The sequence below is a fragment of the Cricetulus griseus genome, chromosome 7, assembly GCF_003668045.3.
Source record: "Cricetulus griseus strain 17A/GY chromosome 7, alternate assembly CriGri-PICRH-1.0, whole genome shotgun sequence".
NCBI lineage: Eukaryota > Metazoa > Chordata > Mammalia > Rodentia > Cricetidae > Cricetulus > Cricetulus griseus.
The window spans coordinates 111,760,823-111,783,102 of record NC_048600.1 but is presented as its reverse complement, the minus strand read 5'-3'; the positions used below and the strand labels follow the sequence as shown (position 1 = coordinate 111,783,102).

Genomic DNA, 22,280 nt, shown 5'->3' with positions numbered 1-22,280 from the left:
AATGCAGAGCTGGAGGAAAGGGCTGTGTTGGAAAAATGACATGGCCATGGCCATTGCACTGTTTTTTTTGTTGTTGTTGTTTGTTTCTTCTCTCTTCTCTCTCTCTCTCTCTCTCTCTCTCTCTGTCTCTCTCTCTCTCAATCTCTGTTGTTGTTGTTGTTGTTGTTGTTTTTGGTTTTTTGAGACAGGATTTCTCTGTGTAGCTTTGGAAGCTGTCCTGGAACTCACTCTGGAGACCAGGCTGGTCTCAAACTCAGAGAGATCCGCCTGCCTCTGCCTCCCAAGTGCTGTGATTAAAGGTGTGAGCCACCAACGCCCGGCTGTTTTTCTATTATTTTTATTTTATGTGCATTGGTGTTTTGCCTGCATGTATGTCTGTATAAGGGTGTCAGATCCCCTGGAACTGGAGTTACAGATGGTTGTGAGCTGCTATGTGGGTGTTGGGAATTGAACTCTGGTCCTCTGAAAGGCCAGCCGGTGCTCTTAACTTCTGAGTCATCTCTCCAACCCCTGTTTTGTTTTTCAAGACAGTTTCTCTTTTCTCTGTGTAAGAATCCTGGCTGTCCTAGAACTTGCTCTGTAGACCAGGCTGGCCTCCAGCTCAGAGATCTGCCTGCCTCTGCCTCCTGAGTGCTGGGATTAAAGGCATGGATCGACGCCTGGCTTCTTACAGCTGTTGTAATGGTCACTTGCATGAGACTGGACCTGGTAGTCCATTAGAGAAGAGAAGGGGCTCACTGTACCCCCAGGGGATTTAGCAACAGTTTATGGTCACTGGGGAGGAAGAGATTTTTATCTTCAGTAGCCTTGGCAAGGTGCCCATATCTCTAATAAGTTCTCTGAGTTATTCTAAGAACCCTATGGAGCCCGATGGTGGTGGTGCACTCCTTTAGGCAGGTGGATCTCTGAGTTTGAGGCCAGCTAGATCCACATACAGAGCAAGTTCTGGGCTACACAGAGAAGCCCTGTCTCAAAAAACAAAAAGAAAACCAAAAACCAAAACAAACCAACCAACCAAACAAAAAACCACCCATAAAACTAAAGAAATTCACTGACCACCAAAAAATAACAATAGAAAGGGAACGGGTTGTGGGGAGGAGGGAGGAAATGAGCAGGAAGAAAATAAGGGGCAAATATGGTCAGAATACATTATATATACTCTGCAAATGTCACAGCAAAGCCTATTGTTATGTATAGTTATATGCTAATAAAAACAAAGATGTCAAGGTCAACCTCAGCTATGTAGCAAGTTTGAGGCTAGCCTGGGCTATATCGTGTGTGGTGTGTGTGTGTGTGTGTGTGTGTGTGTGTGTGTGTGTGTGTGTGATCAAAGAGCAATGGCCTCTTCCCCTGGACAAGCCACACAGGGAGGGGCTGAGCAGAGCTAAACAGAGGGAGGCTCGGAGGCCAGAGTAGTTCACGGAGGGTTGGCTGCACAAGCTCTTGCTGTCAATTTGGGCAGATTTCTCTCTCTCTCTCTCTCTCTCTCTCTCTCTCTCTCTCTCTCTCTCTCTCTCATTTGCAGGGCTGGGAATTTTGAATCCAGGGCCTGGGGTTCTACCCTGAACTACATCCCTAGCTTAGTTTAAAATTTTTTCATATTTACTGTGCATGAGTGCTTTGCCTTCATGTACATGTGTATACACCAGTGACAACACTGGATCCCCTGGGACTGGAGTTGTGGACGGTTATGAACTAGGTCTTTTGCAGGAGTAACAAGCTCTTAACCAGTGAGCCATCTCTCCAGCCCCCTTGTCTATGATCTTCAAATTGCACTTGTGTGTTTTTTGATGTTAACACACAATCTGAGCCTGTGTGTATAGCAAGCACAGCAGCCTACGTCTTTCTCACCTGCTCAGCGTCTGGCTGTAGTTAATGTTTTTTTGTTGTTGTTGTTGTGTTTTTGTTTTCTTGAAACAGGGTTTCTCTGTGTAACAGTGGCTGTCCTGGCACTCGCACTGTAGACCAGGCTGGCCTCGAACTCAGAGATCCACCTGCCTCTGCCTCCCAAGTGCTGGGAGTAAAGGCATGCACCACCAACGCCCGGTGTAGTTAATGTTCTGGTAATGCCCAGTACCACAGGCTCATGGTTACCACCTGATCCAAGGAAACCCTCTCCTGGCTTGGTGAGTTTAGGATTCTGAGTTTGTTATTGTTACAGTTGGTCCATTTGCCAAGATTTTCCGGCTCTTGTTCTTGAATCTGTGAACCATTTTTTTTCCGTCAACCTTGCTAGTTGGAAGTTTAAGACCAGCCTGTTCTGTGTAGCCAGCTCCCAGCCTAGCGAAGCTACGTTATCTCAAAAAAGAAAACCATAGAATATGTAAAGCACCAACGAACAATTTGCACACAGGGCTAAGATCATCTGCAAAGGTGGAGAGCTGGAGGGAGTCCCATCTCACACAAGCAACTTCATGCGCTATATGACACCGAGGTGGCATTAGCTTGACAATGCTGGGTCACTGTGACCAGGGCTGGCATCAGGAACCAAAGCAAAGGCCAAAACATGTTGACTGGGTCGTTGCTAGTGAGGTGTGTCAGTGTGCATTCCCCAACGAACAATACTTTAACCAGCCCAGATGTCATACCGGGCACTCGGGTGGCCACTGAGGCTGGAAGCCCAGCCCTTAAGGAGCTTACAGACAGCTGGCAAGACAAAGCTTCCCCACCAACCACCCTATCACAGAAACGTGACTAAGTGGCTCTGAGCAGACAAGGTGGAGAAGTGATGCTGGAAAGCCAGGTGTAGAACGCCACATGTCTCAGGCAAGAGAGCTCAGCAGGGACCAAGATACATGTGCAGTGGTCCACGAACACAGGCTAACTGCACTGACCCAGTGAGCACTGCCGTCAGCCCTGGGATACTTGACAAGGGCAGGCCTATGTCCCTACCCATGTGCAGCTAGGGTTGGCTGGGGAGCTGAGGTGCCCCTTCCTGGCCCCCAACTCTGTTTTCTGCCATTGGGGAAACTTACCACCCCGCCAGGCTCCACTCTCTTGTACACATAGGGCCATTGGGGAAACTGTCCCCACCCCGCCAGGCTCCGCTCTCTTGTACACACAGGCCGCCACTCATCTCTCTTCTCTTTTTGAGGTAGGGTCTCATATAATCCAGTTTGCTCTTGAACCTGACCCAGGGATGGGTAACAGGTGTGCATCATCATGCCTGGTTTGTGCACAGCTGGGACTAAACCCAGATTCTATGCAAGCTGGGCAAGCACTCTGCCAACTGACTCCATCTCTGTTGCTCACCCACCTTGAGTCTCTTGGAAGCTTATGTTCCTGATTTGAAGAGCCAAGGACCCATAGTCTAGTCTTTTCTTTGGTGACAGGTGCAGAGAAGCCTAGGACACTTATCAATCTGCCCAAGTTTGAGAGCCCCAAACCTGGGCCTCCTGACCTCAGTTCATCTCACTATGATGCCCTTCCCTGCAGATCTGCTGGTTCCTGATCACACTGGGGGCTATGACACCTAGAAAGAGAAAGCCACCTGGGCCTGTCAACACTGCAATCAAACGAGTACAAGGAGCTTTGGAGAACTTTTTATTGTTTAAAAATCATAATTGAAGCTTCAAAAACATACAACCCAACATGTCCCAACTCCAGGCCCTAATCCACACCCTAATCCACGGTTCTGTCTGTCCCCTCCTGCTGCCTACACCACCATTAGGCAAGACCCTGCCTCCAGGAGACCTGCCGCCCATTCTCTGCCCACAGTGTATTGTCACCAGCTACAGAGACATAGTAGCAAGAGGGGGGATAGTTAGCTCCCAGCATCCCTGACCCCTGCACATACGCAGTCTGTGAGCTGTGTGTGGGAAAGGAGGCCAGGTTCCCGGGCAGGGACGCAGGGACCCCTGAGGGAAAAGACAAAAGCCAGTCTCCACTCAGCCCACCCCTCCCCAGGCCCTGGCTCAAGGGAAGCTGTCATCATCATCTTCTGCCATCTCCTTGGCAAATTCCAAGTCCTGCTGCTCTCGCTCACGCCGTTCCTGCAGAGAGAGGGGCTGCCGGCTTCACCCAAGGGAGGGGGCTGCCCTGCCCTCCACAACCTTCCCTGCTTCCCTTTGAAAAGGCCCACCCTTCATTCTTGCTCACCTCTGCAGACTCCAGGTCCTTGTTGTAGGATTTGGGAGGAAAGCGCATGGCCTAAAAACAGCAGGTGGAGAAAGAGAAGCAGGAATCACTGGCATGCCCGCTGCCTAGCCCAGACACTAAGGTCTAAACACGATGGGCCATGGCCACCCTCCTGTGTAGGTGGGAACTGATCATCCACCATCCTCCACCCACCCACCCACCCACCCATCCATCCATCCATCCATCCATCCATCCATCCATCCATCCATCCATCCATCCTCCACCTACATAGCCCTGGTTGGCCTGGAATTTACTATTTAGACCAGGCTGGCCTCAAACTCATAGAGATCCACCTGCCTCTACCTCCAGAACGCTGAGATTAAAGGCGTGTGCCATGGCAGTAGTTTAGAATTGAATTCTTATACTACCAGATGTTAAAGGTGAGGACAGATCACAAAGGGCCTCTTTAATCTCAGAGGGCCTTGCACATCTGCTCAGTGTACTTTGCCAGATTTTACGGAAGACAGCAATAACCGGGTTCCTGGATAAGGAGACGACTCGGCCAGAACAGCACCAAACTCAGCGTCCAGGCACAGAACTAAATGCTACCTCATGGTTTATACAGGTGAGCTTGGCCAAGCACACCACAGTGTGGAGTGACTCAGTCCCAGCAATCTCTAAGCAGACTGGCCAAGCAGCCATTCACCATCTGTTTCACAGGCAGAGATGGGCTCAGGGAGGTAACCCTCAACCTTGGGATGCTTGCTTGCTCCTCCTGGTGATATTCTTCCAGGCTACAGGAGAAGGCACTACAGTGCTGCTGGCAGGGGCCATGCAGCCTTGGCAGGGCCCTCTGTCCCCGAAGCCCTGCTGCACACCAGTGATTTTTAGACAGGGGCCAGGAACCGGGTACTGATCAAACCAGGCTTCCCTGAGGGTTCTGGGGGAGAGAGGGTCATAAATGCGAACTAGCAGGCTGGAGAGATGGCTGAGAGGTTAAGAGCACTGGCTGCTTTTCCAGAGGTCCTGAGTTCAATTCCCAGCAACCACGTGGTGGCTCACAACCATCTGTAATGAGATCTGGTGCCCTCTTCTGGTGTGCATGCATGCAGAACACTGTACATACTAAATAATAATTTTCAAAAGCCCCTTTGCCTATTAAAACAAAAAACAAAATCACCAGCTAGCAGCTAGCCCAACCAGCGGCCCGGGCGCCTCACCTTGACAGACATGTTGTGGATGTCCAGGCAGAAGGAGATGCGCTGGTGGAAGGCTAGCTGAGGCTCGCGGGTAGAGTAGATGTCAGTCATCTCTTTGGACTGAACATAGCCCTTCTCGTGATTGATGCTGGCCTCGATCACGCCGTCCCGGATGGCCTGTGGGCTCCCAAAGGGAGGAAAGGTCACCTCCTGCAGCTCTTGTGCTGTTCTGGTCCTCTGTCCCAACACTCACGCCCAGATTCATTCTTTCTGGCAACCTCCTGCTTTGCCATAGTTACTGGCACTTTCTGGTGAGACTGGGTTACTGCTGTGCCCTCTGGCAAATTCCCGCCTACTCCTGCCCCGGTACAGGCAGGAAGGTCACATCCTTGGCCACTGTGGCTCCCAAGCCAGTCCCACCTTGGCGACAATGAACTCTGCATCTTCTGGGCTATCCAGCTGCAGCTTCTGGGCAATGTCCGCCAGGGAGATCCGGGAATAGGAGAGGCTGATCATGCGCACACCTGTGGGAGGAGCAGTGGGTGGGCAGGTGGGCAGACAGGTCCCCACCCACGAGGCGGCCCGTCCGGGGAAGACAGCCCATCTGCACGCTGCACAGAACCAGATCCACACCTGTCTTAATCACATTGTGCCGCAGCCGGATAATTAGGGTGTAGGTCCCGTCTGTTTGAAACTTCTCCCCGAACTGATCCAGGACTTGGTTGAACTTGGCAAGATTTCCTGTCCTAACAGCTGTGAGGGGACAGGAGTGCTCAGCTGATGTAAATGGGTACACACACCAAGCCCCAAGGCAGGGCTCTGGGAGATCAGCCTTACCTTGGGTGAGAAGGAAGTAGGGCATGAGAGAGCGCTTGAGGGAGGGCTGACGGAACTGCAGGCGGTCTGGGATCTCCCCCAACAGGAGCTCCACCACAATCAGAAGCTTGTGCACCTGCGCAGGGGGCGCACACAGGGAAAATGAACGGGGCTCTGATCTCATCCCACAGCGAGGAAGAGGGAGGGCAGAGCTGCAGTGCACAGTCAAGCAGGCAGACAGACAGACATACATACAGACACAGTCAAGCAGGCAGACATACAGACATACATACAGACACAGTAAAGAAGACAGACATACAGACACAGTCAAGCAGACAGACATACAGACACAGTCAAGCAGACAGACATACAGACACAGTAAAGCAGATAGACACACAGACACAGTAAAGCAGACAGACACACAGACACAGTCAAGCAGACAGACACACGGACACAGTCAAGCAGACAGACACATAGACAGTAAAGCAGACAGACACACGGACACAGTAAATACACTTAAGAGGGAGGGGGAGGGCGGAGGTGATGGAGGGAAGGAGAAGTGCAGGATGGCTCAGCAGTTGAGCATGCTGGCTGCTCTGGCAGAGGACAGGAGTTTGGTTCCCAGCACCCACATGGCAGCTCACAACTGTCTGTAACACCAGCTCCAGGGGATCTGACAGCTTCTTTGGTTTCTGTGAGAACCCACAAACACCTGGTGCACATTAACAGGCACCCCACACAATTTAAATAAAAGTAAGTCTTTAATAAAAAAAAGGGCCAGGTGTGGTGCACACACCTTCAACCCCAGCATTCAGGAGGCAGAGGCAGGTGGATCTCTGTGAATTAGTTCCAGGACAGCCAGGGCTATGTAGAGAGGTCCCCCCACCACACGCACACTCCCCACTCACACACTCACACACTCACCCCCACTCAACACACCCTCAACAAACAAGCAAAAAACCTCAAAAGAGCAGATGAGAGGGAAGCAGAGGCTGGAATGGCACAGTGTGGGGTTAGGATGCAACCCGGCTCTGAAGGAGACCACAGGCTGAGGCCACCAAGAGCCTCCAGAGTCTCCTCAGGGTCCCCAGAAAGAAGCCCATCCCATCTATATTTTGATGTTAGCCCAGTAAGACCTCCTGTTAGACTTCAGAAGTGCAAGTGGAATGAATTTGTTTGCCTTTTCAAAAAGACAGGGTTTCCTGTTGGGCGGTGGTGGTGCACACGTTTAATTCCAGCACTCGGGAGGCAGAGTCAGGCGGATCTCTGTGAGTTCGAGACCAGCCTAGTCTACAAGAGCTAGTTCCAGGACAGCCTCCAAAGCCACAGAGAAACCCTGCCTCAAATCCCCCCCCCCAAAAAAAAAGACAGGGTTTCCTTACATAGTTTAGGTTATACAGCCCGGGTTAGCACTGTACTTGCTATAGAATTAGGAACAATACTCCGACCTCAACTTCCCAAGTGCTGGAATATGATATGTACCATGAAGCCTGGCCCAATATACCTGCTTTTTCTTACTTATATTTTTATTCTTTGAAAATTTCCTAATTACATTTTGATCATATTCACCCCCCACTCCCTTCCCATGATCCCTCACAGATCGACTTTTAAAGTTTGTCTTTAAGGTTTACGGTGGACAGGCAGCTGCATTACTGGATGCTAAATGGCCTTTATCTGTCCCTAAAGACAATGAGCCAGGCTCCCATGCACCAGCAGCACTGGCACCTGAGAAACAGCTCAAATGCAGACTCTGGGGCAGAGTGGCATCTATCTTTAATCTTAGTAACTGGGAAGGCAGAGGCTAACCTGGTCTACACACTGAGTTCCAGGCCAGCCAGGGCTACACGGTGAGAAAAATCAATTGCGCACGTGCCTGAGAGAGAGAGATTTCTTTGTAAACAGGGTCTCAATATACAGTGCCAGTTGGCCTCAAACTTGCAGTGTTCTTGCTGGTGCTTCCTGAGTGCCTGAGTACATAGCTGTGCCCCTCCCTCCGTGCCAAGATGCAACCTATATTTTAGTAAGTTTTGAAAGGGGTGAAACAGGGGACAGGCCCCAGGCTTCCTCATCAACGGAACACTGGCCAAAGACTCCAGGCCAACTCTCTGCTCCATCCTGCCCCAGATGCCACTGTAAGGAGACACGATACCACCAGCATGTGACACACTATTTCATTATCTGTACTTGTAATGATTTTTGTTGTTTAAGGCAGGGTCTTACACTCTGTAATCCAGGTTGGCCTCGAACCTGTCACCTTTCTGTGTTAGTCTCCTAACCCCATGGGTTATTGTGTGCCACCACACCTGCCTTTTAGTGATTCTTAAAGAGACTTTAGTATGTGACTTATAGTGTAAGCAATCTTCCAGGCTGCTCATGTGTCCCATGTGTCTAGAAATTTCTTTGTATGAAAATTCTAGTATCTCTGAAACCAGTTCAAATTTAAGTTTCTTACTCTTTAGAACCAGGCTGGCACAGTCTGAGTGGAACACCATGTTCTCCCGCACACTGACCCATCACTGCCTATGCTCACCCACTGACAAGGGAACAATGGAGGCTGGTGCCATGCCGAGGCAGGAACACCGGCCTAGAGCTGAAGGAACTGGGTCCAGAACTGGGCTCTGGTACTTTACATAGCCCCACAGTCCTTGGAGATAACATTCTCCCTCTCTTTGAAACACCACTGCTGAGAGATGCCCTCTTCATTGTTTCTTGTCACTCATGGTGCCGAACACCAAAGTCGACCCAGAGACCTTTTGTGTCTGAAGGCTCTGAAGTGGCCAAGGTTTATGTGCACAGGAGCCCCTCAGCTCTGTGCACAATGAGACTGTCTGGACTTCCCAGCCTCAGACAACACTCATCCAGACAGGCACTTAAAGACTGGGCTTATCAACACAAGCCAGGCCATGCCTAGGATAGCTGCTTGGAGTGCTGGGGAACCAGGAACATCAAACTCATCTCAACATAAGCTGGCAGAGAGCTGTGCGGCTGATGGCTCGGGCACTCACAGCTGGAATAGCCGCAGGGATAAGGATCAAGAAGCTCAGGCTCTAGCACAGGGAAGGAGATCTAAAGGGGTATCAGATAAGGAAGAGGGGCAGGGATAAATAACCTGACTTACCGTCTGTTTGAAGCCAACAGCTGTGTGCTGTGGGGCCTTGCGCAGGGCATTGGTCATCGTTCTCCGGGCTTCAGAGTACTCCAGCTGGATAGCTTTGATTCGGCCTGGGGGTACAGGAGAGGAGACTGGGTCATAAGAGAAGTGCCAGCCAGGTGGTGGTGGTAGTGCACACTTTTAATCCCAGTACTTGGGAGACAGAGGCAGGTGGATCTCTGTGAGTTTGAGGCCAGCCTGGTCTACAAAGTGAGTTCCAGGACAGCCAGGGCTACAGAGAGAAACCCTGTCTCAAAACAAACAAAAAAGCAGTGGCATTCACCACAACCACCACTATCCCCTCTTTGGGCAAATACTCTGGCTTTAGATTATTCCAACCACACTTGCCTGATGATTTGTGGAGTATCCCATGTGTGGGCCTAGACTGTGCTAATTAGCAAAAGCTTTACTTGGTCCCTCCTGTGCCTATCTGGGATGAGTGCTGGCTGCATCAAATGGACCAACCCTGAAAAGTCTACATTACAGAGCCTGAGCCACATCCTGCTTTGTGGGGTGGGTGGGGGGGCCCCGCTTACCTGTGTAGTAGAGGTACCTGGCCCATTCATTGTTGTTAGCCTGTTCGGGGAAGACAGACTTAGACACTAGTTTCTCAGCCTGGTCGTACAAGCTGTAATGTAGGTAATTCCGAAGCAAGAGGTTCAATAGGGTAGCCTGTCCGTCTGCATCATGCCGGAGGGTGGCTGTCCGGAGCCGGGCATGCAAGAAACTTTGGGAAGGAAAGCAAGCAGATATCAAACTTTCAAACCATGTCAGGTTTGGTGGTTCACATCTTTAATCCTAGCACTTGGGAGGCAGAAACAAGGGCTTCTATGAGTTTGAGGCCAGCCTGGTCTACAAAGTGAGTTCCAGGACAGCCAGGACTGTCATACAGAGAAAACCTGTCTTAAAAAACCTCTAATGGTTTTTCAAAACTATTAAAAAAAATTGTGTATGGGTGAGTGTGCGATAATAGCACAGATACAGAGGTCAGAGGACAACTTTGGGGAATCGTTTTTATCTTTCTATTATGTGGATCTCAGGGACGGAACTCAGGTTGTTGGGCTTTTATACACTGAACCATTTCATAGGACCATTTTAAGCAGCCTGCTCACCCCAGGACTGAGATGGTTACAGGGAAGGATAGACTTGAAGGTGGGGAGAGGGTTCTGGGCAAAGGCTCTAAGAAGTACATCTGCTATGCCCAACAGGAGGTCAGCGTACTGGAGGAGAGGTGAACCAACAAAGAAGAAAGTTGGTCAGTTCAGTTCTCAGAAACTACTGTGAAGGTTCTGGCTTTTCAAAAGGCTGGTGGTGGGGGTGTGGTGGCTGTATCAGGTTTTGAACAGAAAGCTAAAATATTTCTAGCATGTCCTTTCAACCCTAACTCATTCACCCACCAACCCTCCCTAGCTCTGGGGTGACAAAAAAATCCAGGGGGCAGTTTGTGAAAGCCCAGAGGTTATATTTACATTGTTTAGCAAGGATTACCACTCCCAAAGCTCAAGGCATGCTAACTATTACCCATCACCTGCTGGGTATCTGTGGTGGTTTGAACAAGAATGTCCCCACAGGCTCATATATTTGAATGCTTAGTCACCAAGGAGTGGCACTATTTGAAAGACTTAGAAGGGTTAGGAGGTATGGCCTTGTCTGAGGAAATGTATCACTTAGGTTTCAAAAGCCCAAGCATTTAAGCACTTGGGAGGCAGATGCAGCAGGATCTCTGAATTTGAGGTCAGCCTGGTCTACAGAGTGAGTTCCAGGACAGCCAGGGGCTACATAGAAAAACCCTGTCTTGAAAAACTCAAGGGGAAAAAAAAGTCCAAGCTGGCTCCTTACCCCCTCAGATAAGGATGTAGCTCTCTCAGCTACTGTTCCAGAGCCACACATGCTGCCATGATGACAACAGACTAAACCTTATGAGTTACTTTAGTCACGGTGTCTCTTCACAGCAACAGAACAGTGACTGAGACAGAACCTCACACCCACCAGTTCCTCATTCTCTCCACAACTTTGTAGTAGTGATGCCCATGGCTCTGATCCCTTGGAGACCTTGGGGACTCATACCTGCGCACCACATCCAGCTTGTCCAGGAACTCATAGACCCGGGCGTGATAATAGTAACACTTTGCAGCTACAAGGTCCAGGGCTCGGCGGTTCTGAGTACTGATCTTCTGCATCAGGTCATCAGAGATTTTCTGGGCCTGGCAGGAGGTTGGGGGGCAAAAGAGAACCACATGTTAATTCCTCCAAACGTCAAAGAAGAATGAGCCAGTGATACCTCTCCTAAGTGTATATCCAAGAGAACTGTGAACAGCTACACACAAACGGCTATAGACAGATGCTACTACCTACATTATTCAAAATCACCCAAGGTTTCCTTGGGAGCTGAAGAACATAAAAGAAGCAAGTGTGGTGCTTGCTGCATCCTATAATTCGAGAACTTGGGAGGGAGGAAGAACTAGTTTGAGGCTAGGTTGGGCTAGAGAAACAAAACTAAACAAGCAAAGCAACAATAAACAAAGTAAGGTATATGCAATAGAGTATTAACCAGTCACAAAAATGTGATCCCACCAGGAGGACAGCAGCAAGTCTCAGGTCAGCTTGGGTTATAGAGTAAAACACTGCACCAAAACAAAGTAAAAACAACAGGCTAGGGGTATGGCTCAGTGGCTCAGTGCTCGCCCAGCATGAGCATAAACGACATCCTAGCTTCCATCTTCAGTTAAAAGAACATAGAATGATGTGCTCATTGATCCATGCTATGCCATGACCCTCTGCATAATCTTTAAACTTTGTACTAAGCATGAGAAGCAGATCTTCCATAGACAGAAAGCACATTGGTGGTTTGTGGGAAGAGAGAGGGTGGCAAGTGTTTGTGTTGCAGCAAAGAACATGCCCTTGGTGTTAGCGCTAATGGCTGTACAGCCTTCTGTGTGTACAGGAAAACCACCCAACTGTATACACAAAGAGGATGAATTTTATCTAACAAACACAACAAAACAAGCAAACAGAACAGTGATGTGAAAAAGAACAAAACAGAACATGAAGAGAGTAACACCTATTGTGTAGCTACAACTGTCAAGCACCATGGCCCAACCTGGCAAGTGACAGAACTGTAGTGCAGGTTGAATAGCCAATGTCCCTTACTGGAAATGCTTCATGCCAGAAGCGAGAGTTTATTTCCTTTTTGTCTCATGTGTATGAGTGATCTGCTGCATCACATGCCTGCCTGGTGCCTAAGCCAGAAGAGGATGTTGAATCCCCTGGAGCTGGAGTTATAGATGCTTGTGAGCCCATTGTGGGTGCTCGGAATCAAACCTGGGTCCTCTTTAACAGTAGCCAGTGCTCTTTAACAGCAGAACCATCTCTCCAGCCTCACAGAGCTGGCTGTTTTAAAATATAATTTTGAAAATTTCTTACTTTTATTTGCATGTGCATATATGCCTTCTATCAATCCTTTGGCCTCAGCCTCCCAAGTGCTGAGGTAAGACACACACCATTCCTGGTTAGCTGCCATTTCTTTTTTTTTCTTTCTAGTTTTTCAAGACAGGGTTTCTCTGTGTAGTCCTGGCTGTCCTGGAACTCACTATGTAGATCAGGCTGGTCTTGAACTCTGATATTCGCCTGCCTTTGCCTCCTGAGTATTAGGATTGAAAGCCTGTGCCGCCACCACCTGGCTACTGCTACTATTTCTTTTTTCTTTCCTTCCTTCCTTCCTTCTTTCCTTCCTTTTCTTCCTTCCTCCCTCTCCCTTTCTTTCTTCAATATAGGGTTTCTCTATGTGGAACAGTCCTGGCTGTGTCCTGGAACTCACTTTGTAGACCAGGCTGGCCTTGAACTCACTGACATCCACCTGCTGATGGGGGATATCCTTCTGTATGTTGTGAATATGTTCCTCTTATTGGTTGATGAATAAAGTTGTTTTGGCCAATGGACAGGCAGGATGTAGCCAGGCAGGATGTATAGGTAAGACTACAACACTAGGAGAATTCTGGGAAGAGGGACTGAGAGAGTGAGTCTCGAGATGGCATGTAGCGACCAGGAAGGCAGGAAGCCTGGGCATTCTCCAGTAAGCCAAGACCATGTAGAGATACACAGCTTAATAGAAATGGGTTAATAATTAAGAGAGAGCTAGCCAATAAGAAGCCTGAGCAATAGGCCAAACAGTTTATAATTAATGTAAGCCTCTGTGTGTTTATTTGGGACTAAATGGCTATGGACCGGGTGGGACAGGTCTACAACCTGCCTCTGCCTCCCAAGTGCTGGGATTAAAGGCATGCACCACCAACGCCCAGCTACTATTTCTTAAAGATTTTTGAAAGTTTACTCTGTGCACGGTCTCACTATGCAGCCCATGCTGGCCTCGAACTCCTAGTGTGTCTCAGTCTCTGAGCAACGGGATTGTAGGTGTGCACTGCCATGCCTGGCTTGGGGAGGTGGGCGGAAAGGCAAGATAGTTCACAGTGATCCCCTCTACTTCTTCACTGGAGATAATCCCCCCCCCCCCCCCCCGAGGCCTGGGGCTCACTAATTATTCCCACGGCATCCTGGGTACCTCTTTGTAGCGTTTGCTGTTCATTAGGAAGATGACCATGAGCAGCTGGAGATAGGCTTCTACTTCAGGTAGAAGGGGTGCTGATGCAGCTTTTCCTGTACGCGGACGGAACTGTAGGTCGGCTTCTGTGTCCATGGGCTAGGAGAGGACAGAGTTACCATGGAGAAGTGCAGCCAAACCAATCAACAAGAGTTTATGGGGCACTCTCTGTGGGTTTCCACACACACTTACTGAGTACCTACTATGCACAAAGAATTTGGCAGGTGCTGAGCATACAAAGTTAAAAAACAGTCCTTTTCTTGGAGTGTCAAGGAGGCTGACAACAGAATATAATAAAGATTTCTGTAATCTCACAAAAGGCATGACTTAAGAATGAAGCCACCACACCTGAGACCACTGCAATCCTATCAGACACCCTTGAAGTTAGCCCAACTCACTTCTTCTAGGAAGGGTAGCAGGAAGTCTCGAGTGGCGTTATTGGAGGTGAAGAAGCCATGCACGGCCTTATACAGAACATAGTGGTTGAGGCGGCGTGACGTAGACGGCAGCATCCGCAGCGCCCGCAGCACAAACCGAGGCTCCTTGCCCGAAACAGCCTTCTCCAGCTGTTTCACATGCTCTTTGATGTCTACAGAGGACCAGAGAAGAAAAAGAAGTTACTTCCAAGTCCTCCTGTTTCCCACCACTCAGGAGAAGAAGTTCCATGGAGCACTTACAAAGGGGGCAGTATGAATATGTAGATTTACCCCTTTTAGCCCAATGGAGATATATATATATATATATATATATATATATAATATATATATATTTATTTGTTTGTTTTGTTTTTTTTGTTTTTCAAGACAGGGTTTCTCTGTGTAGCTTTGGAGCCTGTCCTGGCACTCACTCACAGAGATCCACCTGCCTCTGCCTCCCGAGTGCTGGGATTAAAGGCGTGCACCACCAACGCCCGGCTGGAGTTAAGCAACATTTATGGATGCAGTGCAACACTTTTCAGACATAACTGGGAAACAAGGAAAAATAGGGGATAGGGTAGAGGATAGCAGAAAGGCATAGAAGAGAAAACAGTTGAGAAACAAAGTAGAAGAAGCTTTATCAGAGTTTTATCAGAGCTCAAAATAGGGAAAGACTTGTAAATAGTAGAGAAATCTCACAGAGACAGACACACAGGAATGATGAGTGTAACTACAAAAAAGCCTCCTGAGAAACCATGTCAACAAGAGAAAAATATGTGCAACAAATGAACAGATTCACGTTTCATTTCACAAAGAATGTATATAACTGGTTAAGAGAAAGTACTGGAGGCTGGAGAGATGGCTCTTCCAGAGGACCCAGGTTCACTTCCCAGCACCCACATGGCAGCTCACAACTGTCTGTAACTCCAGTTCCAGGGGATCGGACACCTTTACACAGACATATATGCAGGCAAAGCATCAATGCATATAAAAATAAATAAATCTGAGAGAGGGAGAGAGAAAGAGAGAGAGACAGAGACTACTGGCCCTAACTTCAAAACAAAAGTGGACATTGGACATAAGCAAAGGATGCCAAACCGATAAAAGACATAAAGACTATATTTTGGTAATATCTAAATATCTGAAAATAGAAACATTTACAGTAATGAGAAAAAACATTTATAATGTAAATCAGATTTTCAGGACAACATAAAAAGCATTAGAAATGGGGCTGGAGAGATGGTTCAGTGTTAAGAGCACACTGGCTGCTCTTCCAAAGGACCTGGGTTCTATTCCCAGCATCCACATGGCAGCTCACATCCATCCATAACTATAGTTCCAGGGGGTCAGATGTCCTCTTCTAGCCTTTGTGGACAACGCACACATGTGATACTGTTACAAACACACAGATAAAACACTCATACAAACACAAATTTAAATTTAGACATGTTTACCCTTTTTGACTTAGGCATATAAATTCCAAGCTACATTTAAATAGCTACAAAAGTAGATTAAAAAACTTAGGATTAGAGACAATGATTGCAAAACTACTTAAAAGAGCAAGGAACATGAAAAACTTTAAATATGTAGCAATTAAGAGAATGCAATCAACTGGAAGTTTCTTAGTCACATTTCCCACTCAACAAAGCGTGCTTGTGATACTAATTATTACAAATAGTAACATGCATTCTAATGTTCACAATAACTCAACAAACAGTTAATGCTATTAATCCCACTTACACAAACAGGGAAACTGATTCTGGAGTCTATAATCTCAATCACTATACTGAGTAATCAACAAATGCTTCCTGAATAAATTGAACTTTGTGTTCATGGACATGCTAAAAGAAAAAAAAAAAGACAAAAAAAAATCTTTACATACTAATACTTTGATCCTAACTGGGTACTTCAGTGATTTCAGTTATAGAACAGCTTGAAAACACACAGGAAAACATGTTAACTTTGGTTATATTTTTCTCCCTATTACTTTAGAATTCTCACATCTCAAAATTTCTACAGTGAATACAAACCATAATAAAATGTTCACGAACACACACACACACACACACACACACACACACACACACACACACACACGCAATGCTGAGTGACATCTCCGCCCCTGGCTACTTTTATTTCAGGTAAAAAGACCTTTCTGTATACAGATCCTGTTGCCAACTTTTAGAGTAGGAGTTGGTGCAGTCCATACACATACACACATCCTCAAAAGTACCTCGCAGGGCATAACTTGCTCATCTCCATGTTTTGAAGTAGTTAAGCAAAGAGAGAGGGGGAAAAATTCCCGTACTTGGAAACCCGCACAGGATCACAATGAGAAGTCTCACCCCACCCACTTCATACATGGACAGGATGGACCAAATGGGAAAAATAAAACAGCAACTTAAGAGGGACACGAGGATAATAGGAGCCTGAGAACTGGCATGTGGAAGGAAAAAGTTGAGGATGGGGGTGGCTTATAGGAATCGAGGCCACAGGTAAGCACTATAAACAAACAACAACCAAAAGACAAATTCAGGAGTGAAAGTGTATGTGCTTGAACTCTTTAGGAACGGAGGGAGAAAGGACCTCAAGAGGGAGGAACAGAGCGACGGGACGGTTTAGTTACTTCAATTACAGAAGTAAGGAAGCAACGCAGGGTAGAAATGGTTCTCCTAGGGAGTTCGCTGAAGATGGAGCTACAGAACCCTTTAGAAACTCTTTTATCTAAGGGGCCAGTGTGATGTTACCCCGGCCTCTTTAGACACAAATACAAACGCTGATTTCTAAGGATCAATAATATTTCGGAGGCGCTAGGATCGGTTGGATGGGGTGTACAAGGAGTAGATCACTGGGAAGGACTCAAGAAAAGGCTCGGTGGGACCAAGATGCAACCCCAGACGAGAAGAGGGAGGGAGTGTGAGGAGAGCAATCCGCAGCCTGGAGAACAGGTCCAGTCGCCGGCTGGGGTCGAGAGCGGCAGGGCGGGCACTTCCGACCCCCGCCCCATTGACCGAACACACGGAACCGAGGTAGGTGGAGGCTGCGCGGAGGTCCCGGGAAGAAGTCGCATCACCGTGGCCGCTGTCACCCGTGATCGCGGCATGTCCCAGACGCGGGCTCCCGTACCTTCCAAGGTGACAGTGTCCAGCTCTCGCTGGGAGTGCTCGGTGGCGGCTGCCTTGCCGTCTGCCTCCCCCGTTGAGCCGCTCCCCGCTGCTGCCTCCTCTTTCATCTCCACATCCTGGGGGGCCGGCGGCGGCGGCGGTTCTTGTTCCCCTCCCGGCGGCGGCTTTGCCTTGTCGGCGCCTCGGCGCCGCGCCGAGCCCTCCTGCTTCATGGCGCCCGGGGTCGCGGCCTAGTCCGGGGACCGAGGCAGGGGCCTCGCCTACACCCTCACACCAGAGACCAGGCACAGAGACGGGCCTGCACACCAGCGCGGGCTCGCGTCGGGCCGCACGATGACCGAGCAGCTGCAAACTCCTTCCCGGCGCTGGGGCTTCTGGGAAATGCCAGGCCCAGCGAGATGATGGCCGAGTCTAGGGAGGGGAAAGAAATCAATAGCCGAGGTGCACGATGAAGGCGGACCTTCTAGGAAAGGGGAGGAGGGCTTAAGAGTGGTGATTTTATCTTCCTCTCGAGTGCGTATCTCTGGATGTCCGCGAGAGGTCAGCTTAGGCTCCAATCTGGGCTACTACAGACTCCAATGCGTAAGTGGGTAGGGCCTATCCGAGCGCAGATCCAGATGACATCACAAGTTGCCGGGCTTTTTTTTTCTCTTCCCCGCCTGGCAGGCTCGCCCGGTTTGTGCAGGTCAGGCCCTCCGTGAAATCTGTCTGGCTCGCGCTCTCAACGCCCGCCGGGTGCTTCCATCACCGGGAAGAAAAGGAACCTGTGTACTTGTAGCTAGGCTGTTAGGTTGAACTGAGCTCAACCCCTGTGGCATCCGAACTTCCTTGTCAGATTTTGTTTTGTTTTTCGAGACAGGGTTTCTCTGTAACTTTGGAGGCTGTCCTGGAACTCGCTCTGTAGACCAGGCTGGCCTCGAACTCACAGAGATCCTCCTGCCTCTACCTCCCGAGTGCATCACTACGGCCCGGTTCTTGTCAAGTTTTTGTATAGTGCTGAATATGAGGCAATCACCTCTGCAGCCTGGGAGTGTGTTGGGGTAGGGGGTATTTGTGTAGAACTAGTCAAGTTTAATAGTTGTATATGGCTCAGGGCCAGTGCGTACAGGATCATTGCAAAACCCTGCTCACGTCTATTATCCCAGCACTCGGGAGGCAGAGGCAGGAGGAACTCGGTGAGTTCGAAGCCAGCCTGGTCTCCAGAGTGAGTGCCAGGATAGGCTCCAAAGCCACACAGAGAAACCTGTCTCGAAACACAAAGAAACAAAAAGAATGTAATGTAGGGCCAGATGTGTTGGTGAACTCCTTTAATCTCAGCACTAGGTAGACTGGTCTCTGACTTTGAGGCCAGCCAGGACAGCCAGACCTACATAAAAAAAACCGTCTCTAATAATAATAATAATAATAATAATAATAATAATAATAATAATAATGTGGTTGGAGCCATGGCTCAGGGGATAAAGGCACTTGTGAAGTCATGAACTTGATACCTGGGACCCATGGTAGAAGGAGAGAAAAAAGTTCCACAAGTTGTTCTCTGAACTCCACAAGCATTCTGTGGCATGCCCCCATAAAAAATGTTTTTAAAAAGAGAGCGAGAGCCCATAATGTACCAGTCAGGTACCATGCTCCACTCCAGTAATCCCAACACTTGGGAGGCTGAGAAAATTGTCATTATTTGGAGGTTAGCCTGAGTTACTTAGTTCCAGAAAAGTGTGAGAGTTTGATGCCTTCTCAAAAACTCAAAACAACTGGACTAGCAAGGTGAGTCAGTAGATACAGGTGTTGCCACCAGCCTGAGGACTCAGGAGTTCCATTCCTGGAAAACAGGAAAAGGTGGAAGGAGGGAACTGACTGACTCCACAAAGTTGTTCTCTGACCTCCACACAGGAGCTGTGGCATGGGACAGACAGACACACACAGACACAGACACAGACCCAGACACACACACACCACACACACACACCTTATCATCATCACCACCACCACCATCTTTTCTAAATGAAAACAGAAAGGGTGGTGATATCACAGGGACCTTGAGAAAGAAGTTGGCACTCCGTATGTTCTGCCCTGGGATGCAGTTGCTGTGGGGATGGAGGAGGAGGGTGGAGTCTCTGCTGAAGGGGCTCTAGGGAGCAGTTTGTGAAGGTCTTTGTACACCCAGACACCTGTGAATGGGGGCAGAATGATGTCCTCCATGGGACACACGAATGGAAGAAAACTGGACCAGAAAGCCTTCCCATTCCTTTACCACAGGACTCCTTCAGCACTGGTTTTGAAGATACAGGGGCCAATTTCTCAAAGCACAAAACAACTCCAGCATGGAAACCTGCTCTCTGTAAACAGAGCTGGGACTGGCTCAGCCCATGCTCTGACAAGGATTTAGAAGACACAGATGTGTCCTGACTATCTTCTAAATCCTTAGGACATGTTTGTTTGTTTCTTTTTTGAGAGTCTCAACTATGTAGCCCTGGCTGACCTGTAACTCACAGACGTTCACCCTCTGCCTCCAGAGCACTGGGGTAAAAGGCAACTAGATCCTTATCTACCCTACCACACCTGGAAGCTGCATATCTTTTTTTTTAAAAAAAAGATACTTTATTTAACTTTATTTTATGTGCATTGGTGTAAGGATACCAGGTCCCCTGGAACTGGAGTTACAGACAGGTGTGAGCTGCCATGTGGGTGCTGGGAATTGAACCTGGGTCCTCTGGAAGAACAGCCACTGCTCTTAACCACTGAGCAATTTGTCCAGCTCCCTGCATATCTTTTTTTAAAAATTGTGTTTATTTAGTTATTTGGGGGCCACTCTCCCTACTATGTATGTGAGGACAACTTTCTGAAGTCTGTTCTCTGCCCAGCACGTGAGGCCTGGCAATTGAAGCCAGGTCATGAGGCTTGGCGGCAAGTGCTGCTGAGTCACCTTTCTGGTGTCCCCACTTACCTTCTGTATTATTTTTATTCTATAGTGACAAATAATTCTCTGTTTGGCAATCACTTGCCAAACAGAAATGTGTGCTCCGGTTTTAGGGCACACACCTGGGACCTGTTCTTCCAAGCTGTCCTCTCACCTTCCCTCCTCAGTGCTGGGAGACAGGGAACAGAGCTTTCTAACGAGGACAGGCATAAACTTATTAAGGACCTCGTGACATCCTGGACTGCAGGTGAGTGGGAACAGTAAAGGAATAAACAGACCAGTTTTGTCATTCATCCTTCCGAGCAAAGAAGTTATTTCTCTGGATAGTTGAGATGCTAGCTCGCCTCTTTATTAAGTTTACATCACAAGGAAAGGATGAACAAGAAGAACGCAGTAGAACCTGGGGGCTTCCGAAGATGCCAAGAAGGGGGAGGATGGCTACACATGAAGCTTTTGGCAGCTAAGCTGGTCATGAGTTCTTGCTGTGTGGAGGAACTGGCCTGGGCAAGGACGTCAGTAAGAAGTGGGGGCCTGAAATCTTGGAGATAGATTCTACTCATAAAATACTTTAAAGGAGATTGGTGTGTGTGTGTGTGTGCGCACACACGCACGCCCGTACACACACCTGAGAGATGACTCAGAGGTTAACAGCACTGGCTGCTCTTCCAGAGGACCTGAGACCGAGGGCCCAGCACGCACATAGTAGGTCACAGATATCTATACTCCAGTTTCCTCCAGGGACCCAAACTTCTCTTCTGGCCTCTAAGAGCACCAGGCATGCAAGTGGTAATATATGTATATATTGTGTGTGCAAGCAAAATACCCATACACGTAAGAGGGAGGAGGAGATGGAGATACTGGTGGGTTGGTGAGATGGTTTTTCTCACTGACAAGCCTGGTGACTGACGTCAGTCCCTGGATCCTATACAAGATGGGAGGAGAGAACCAACTCCCCAAAGTTGTTCTCAGACCCATACAAGCATGGCACGGCCCACAGGCACCTTCTTCCCCCACCCCCCAATAAGAAGTGTGGAGGGTGACGTGAACCCAGAAATTTGATGAGATTAAGATATACAGGCCAAGCCTATCTGTACTATTTCCTCCCACACCCATCCTGAAGTGAGGACAGGAAGGAAGAAAGAAAGAAAGAAAGAAAGAAAGAAAGAAAGTCATTTAAAGCATTGGCTCTCAACCTTCCTTCCTAACACTTTGATACTTCAATACAGTAGTTCCTCATGTTGTAGTGACCCCCCAACCATAAAATGATTTTCCGATGGGCGTTGGTGGCACACACCTTCAATCCCAGCACTCCGGAGGCAGAGGCAGGTGGATCTCTGTGAGTTTGAGGCCAGCCTGGTCTCCAGAGCGAGTGCCAGGATAGGCTCCAAAGCTACACAGAGAAACCCTGTCTCGAAAAACAAAAACAAAAACAAAAACAAAAATTTCCTTGCTACTTCACAACTGTAATTTTACTACTAAGTTTATTACGTTATGAACATAATGCAAATCTTTGTTTTCAGACTGTCTTAGGAGACCCCTGTGAAAGGGTCGATTGACCCTCAAAGGGCCCCCCCCCCGTTTTTTGTTTTTGTTTTTTTCAAGATAGGGCTTCTCTGTGTAGCTTTGTAACCTGTCCTGGAACTTGCTCTGTACACCAGGCTAGCCTCGAACTCACAGAGATCAGCCCACTTCTGCCTCCCATGTACTGGAATTAAAGGTGTGTGCCACCAACACCAGGCTCCTCTTCCTCTTTTTTAATTTTTTCCAAAAAAAATTGACATGGGGGTCTCACTATGATCACCTGCAGTTTTTGCTTAACCTACTTGAAAGTTTTTGTTTTGTTTGGGGCTTGTATCATATACCTGTGGACCTTTCCCTCTCCCAAGCCCTCAAGTAGAACTAGAGAACATGGTGAACTCCTGCTGTTTTGATGAGCTTCTCAATGCAGAGCGGACATTGTGTGTTCTAACCCACTGGGTTCA

General features: G+C 48.3%; 1 protein-coding gene across 1 annotated transcript; it reads right to left on the bottom strand.

Annotated features, from left to right (window-relative positions):
• Nucleotides 1–3,528: 3,528 nt before the first annotated feature.
• On the bottom strand, nt 3,529–17,764 carry LOC100759692 (26S proteasome non-ATPase regulatory subunit 3). Its single transcript, XM_027424125.2, has 12 exons — nt 17,383–17,764; nt 14,239–14,429; nt 13,802–13,939; nt 11,311–11,447; nt 9,780–9,970; nt 9,211–9,314; nt 6,114–6,228; nt 5,910–6,029; nt 5,697–5,800; nt 5,298–5,453; nt 4,099–4,149; nt 3,529–3,992 (listed from the first exon to the last, which is right to left on the bottom strand). The coding sequence occupies exons 1-12, from the start codon at nt 17,591–17,593 to the stop codon at nt 3,915–3,917; spliced, it is 1,596 nt and encodes a 531-aa protein (XP_027279926.1). The 5' UTR covers nt 17,594–17,764; the 3' UTR covers nt 3,529–3,914.
• Between the last annotated feature and the right edge of the window lie 4,516 nt (nt 17,765–22,280).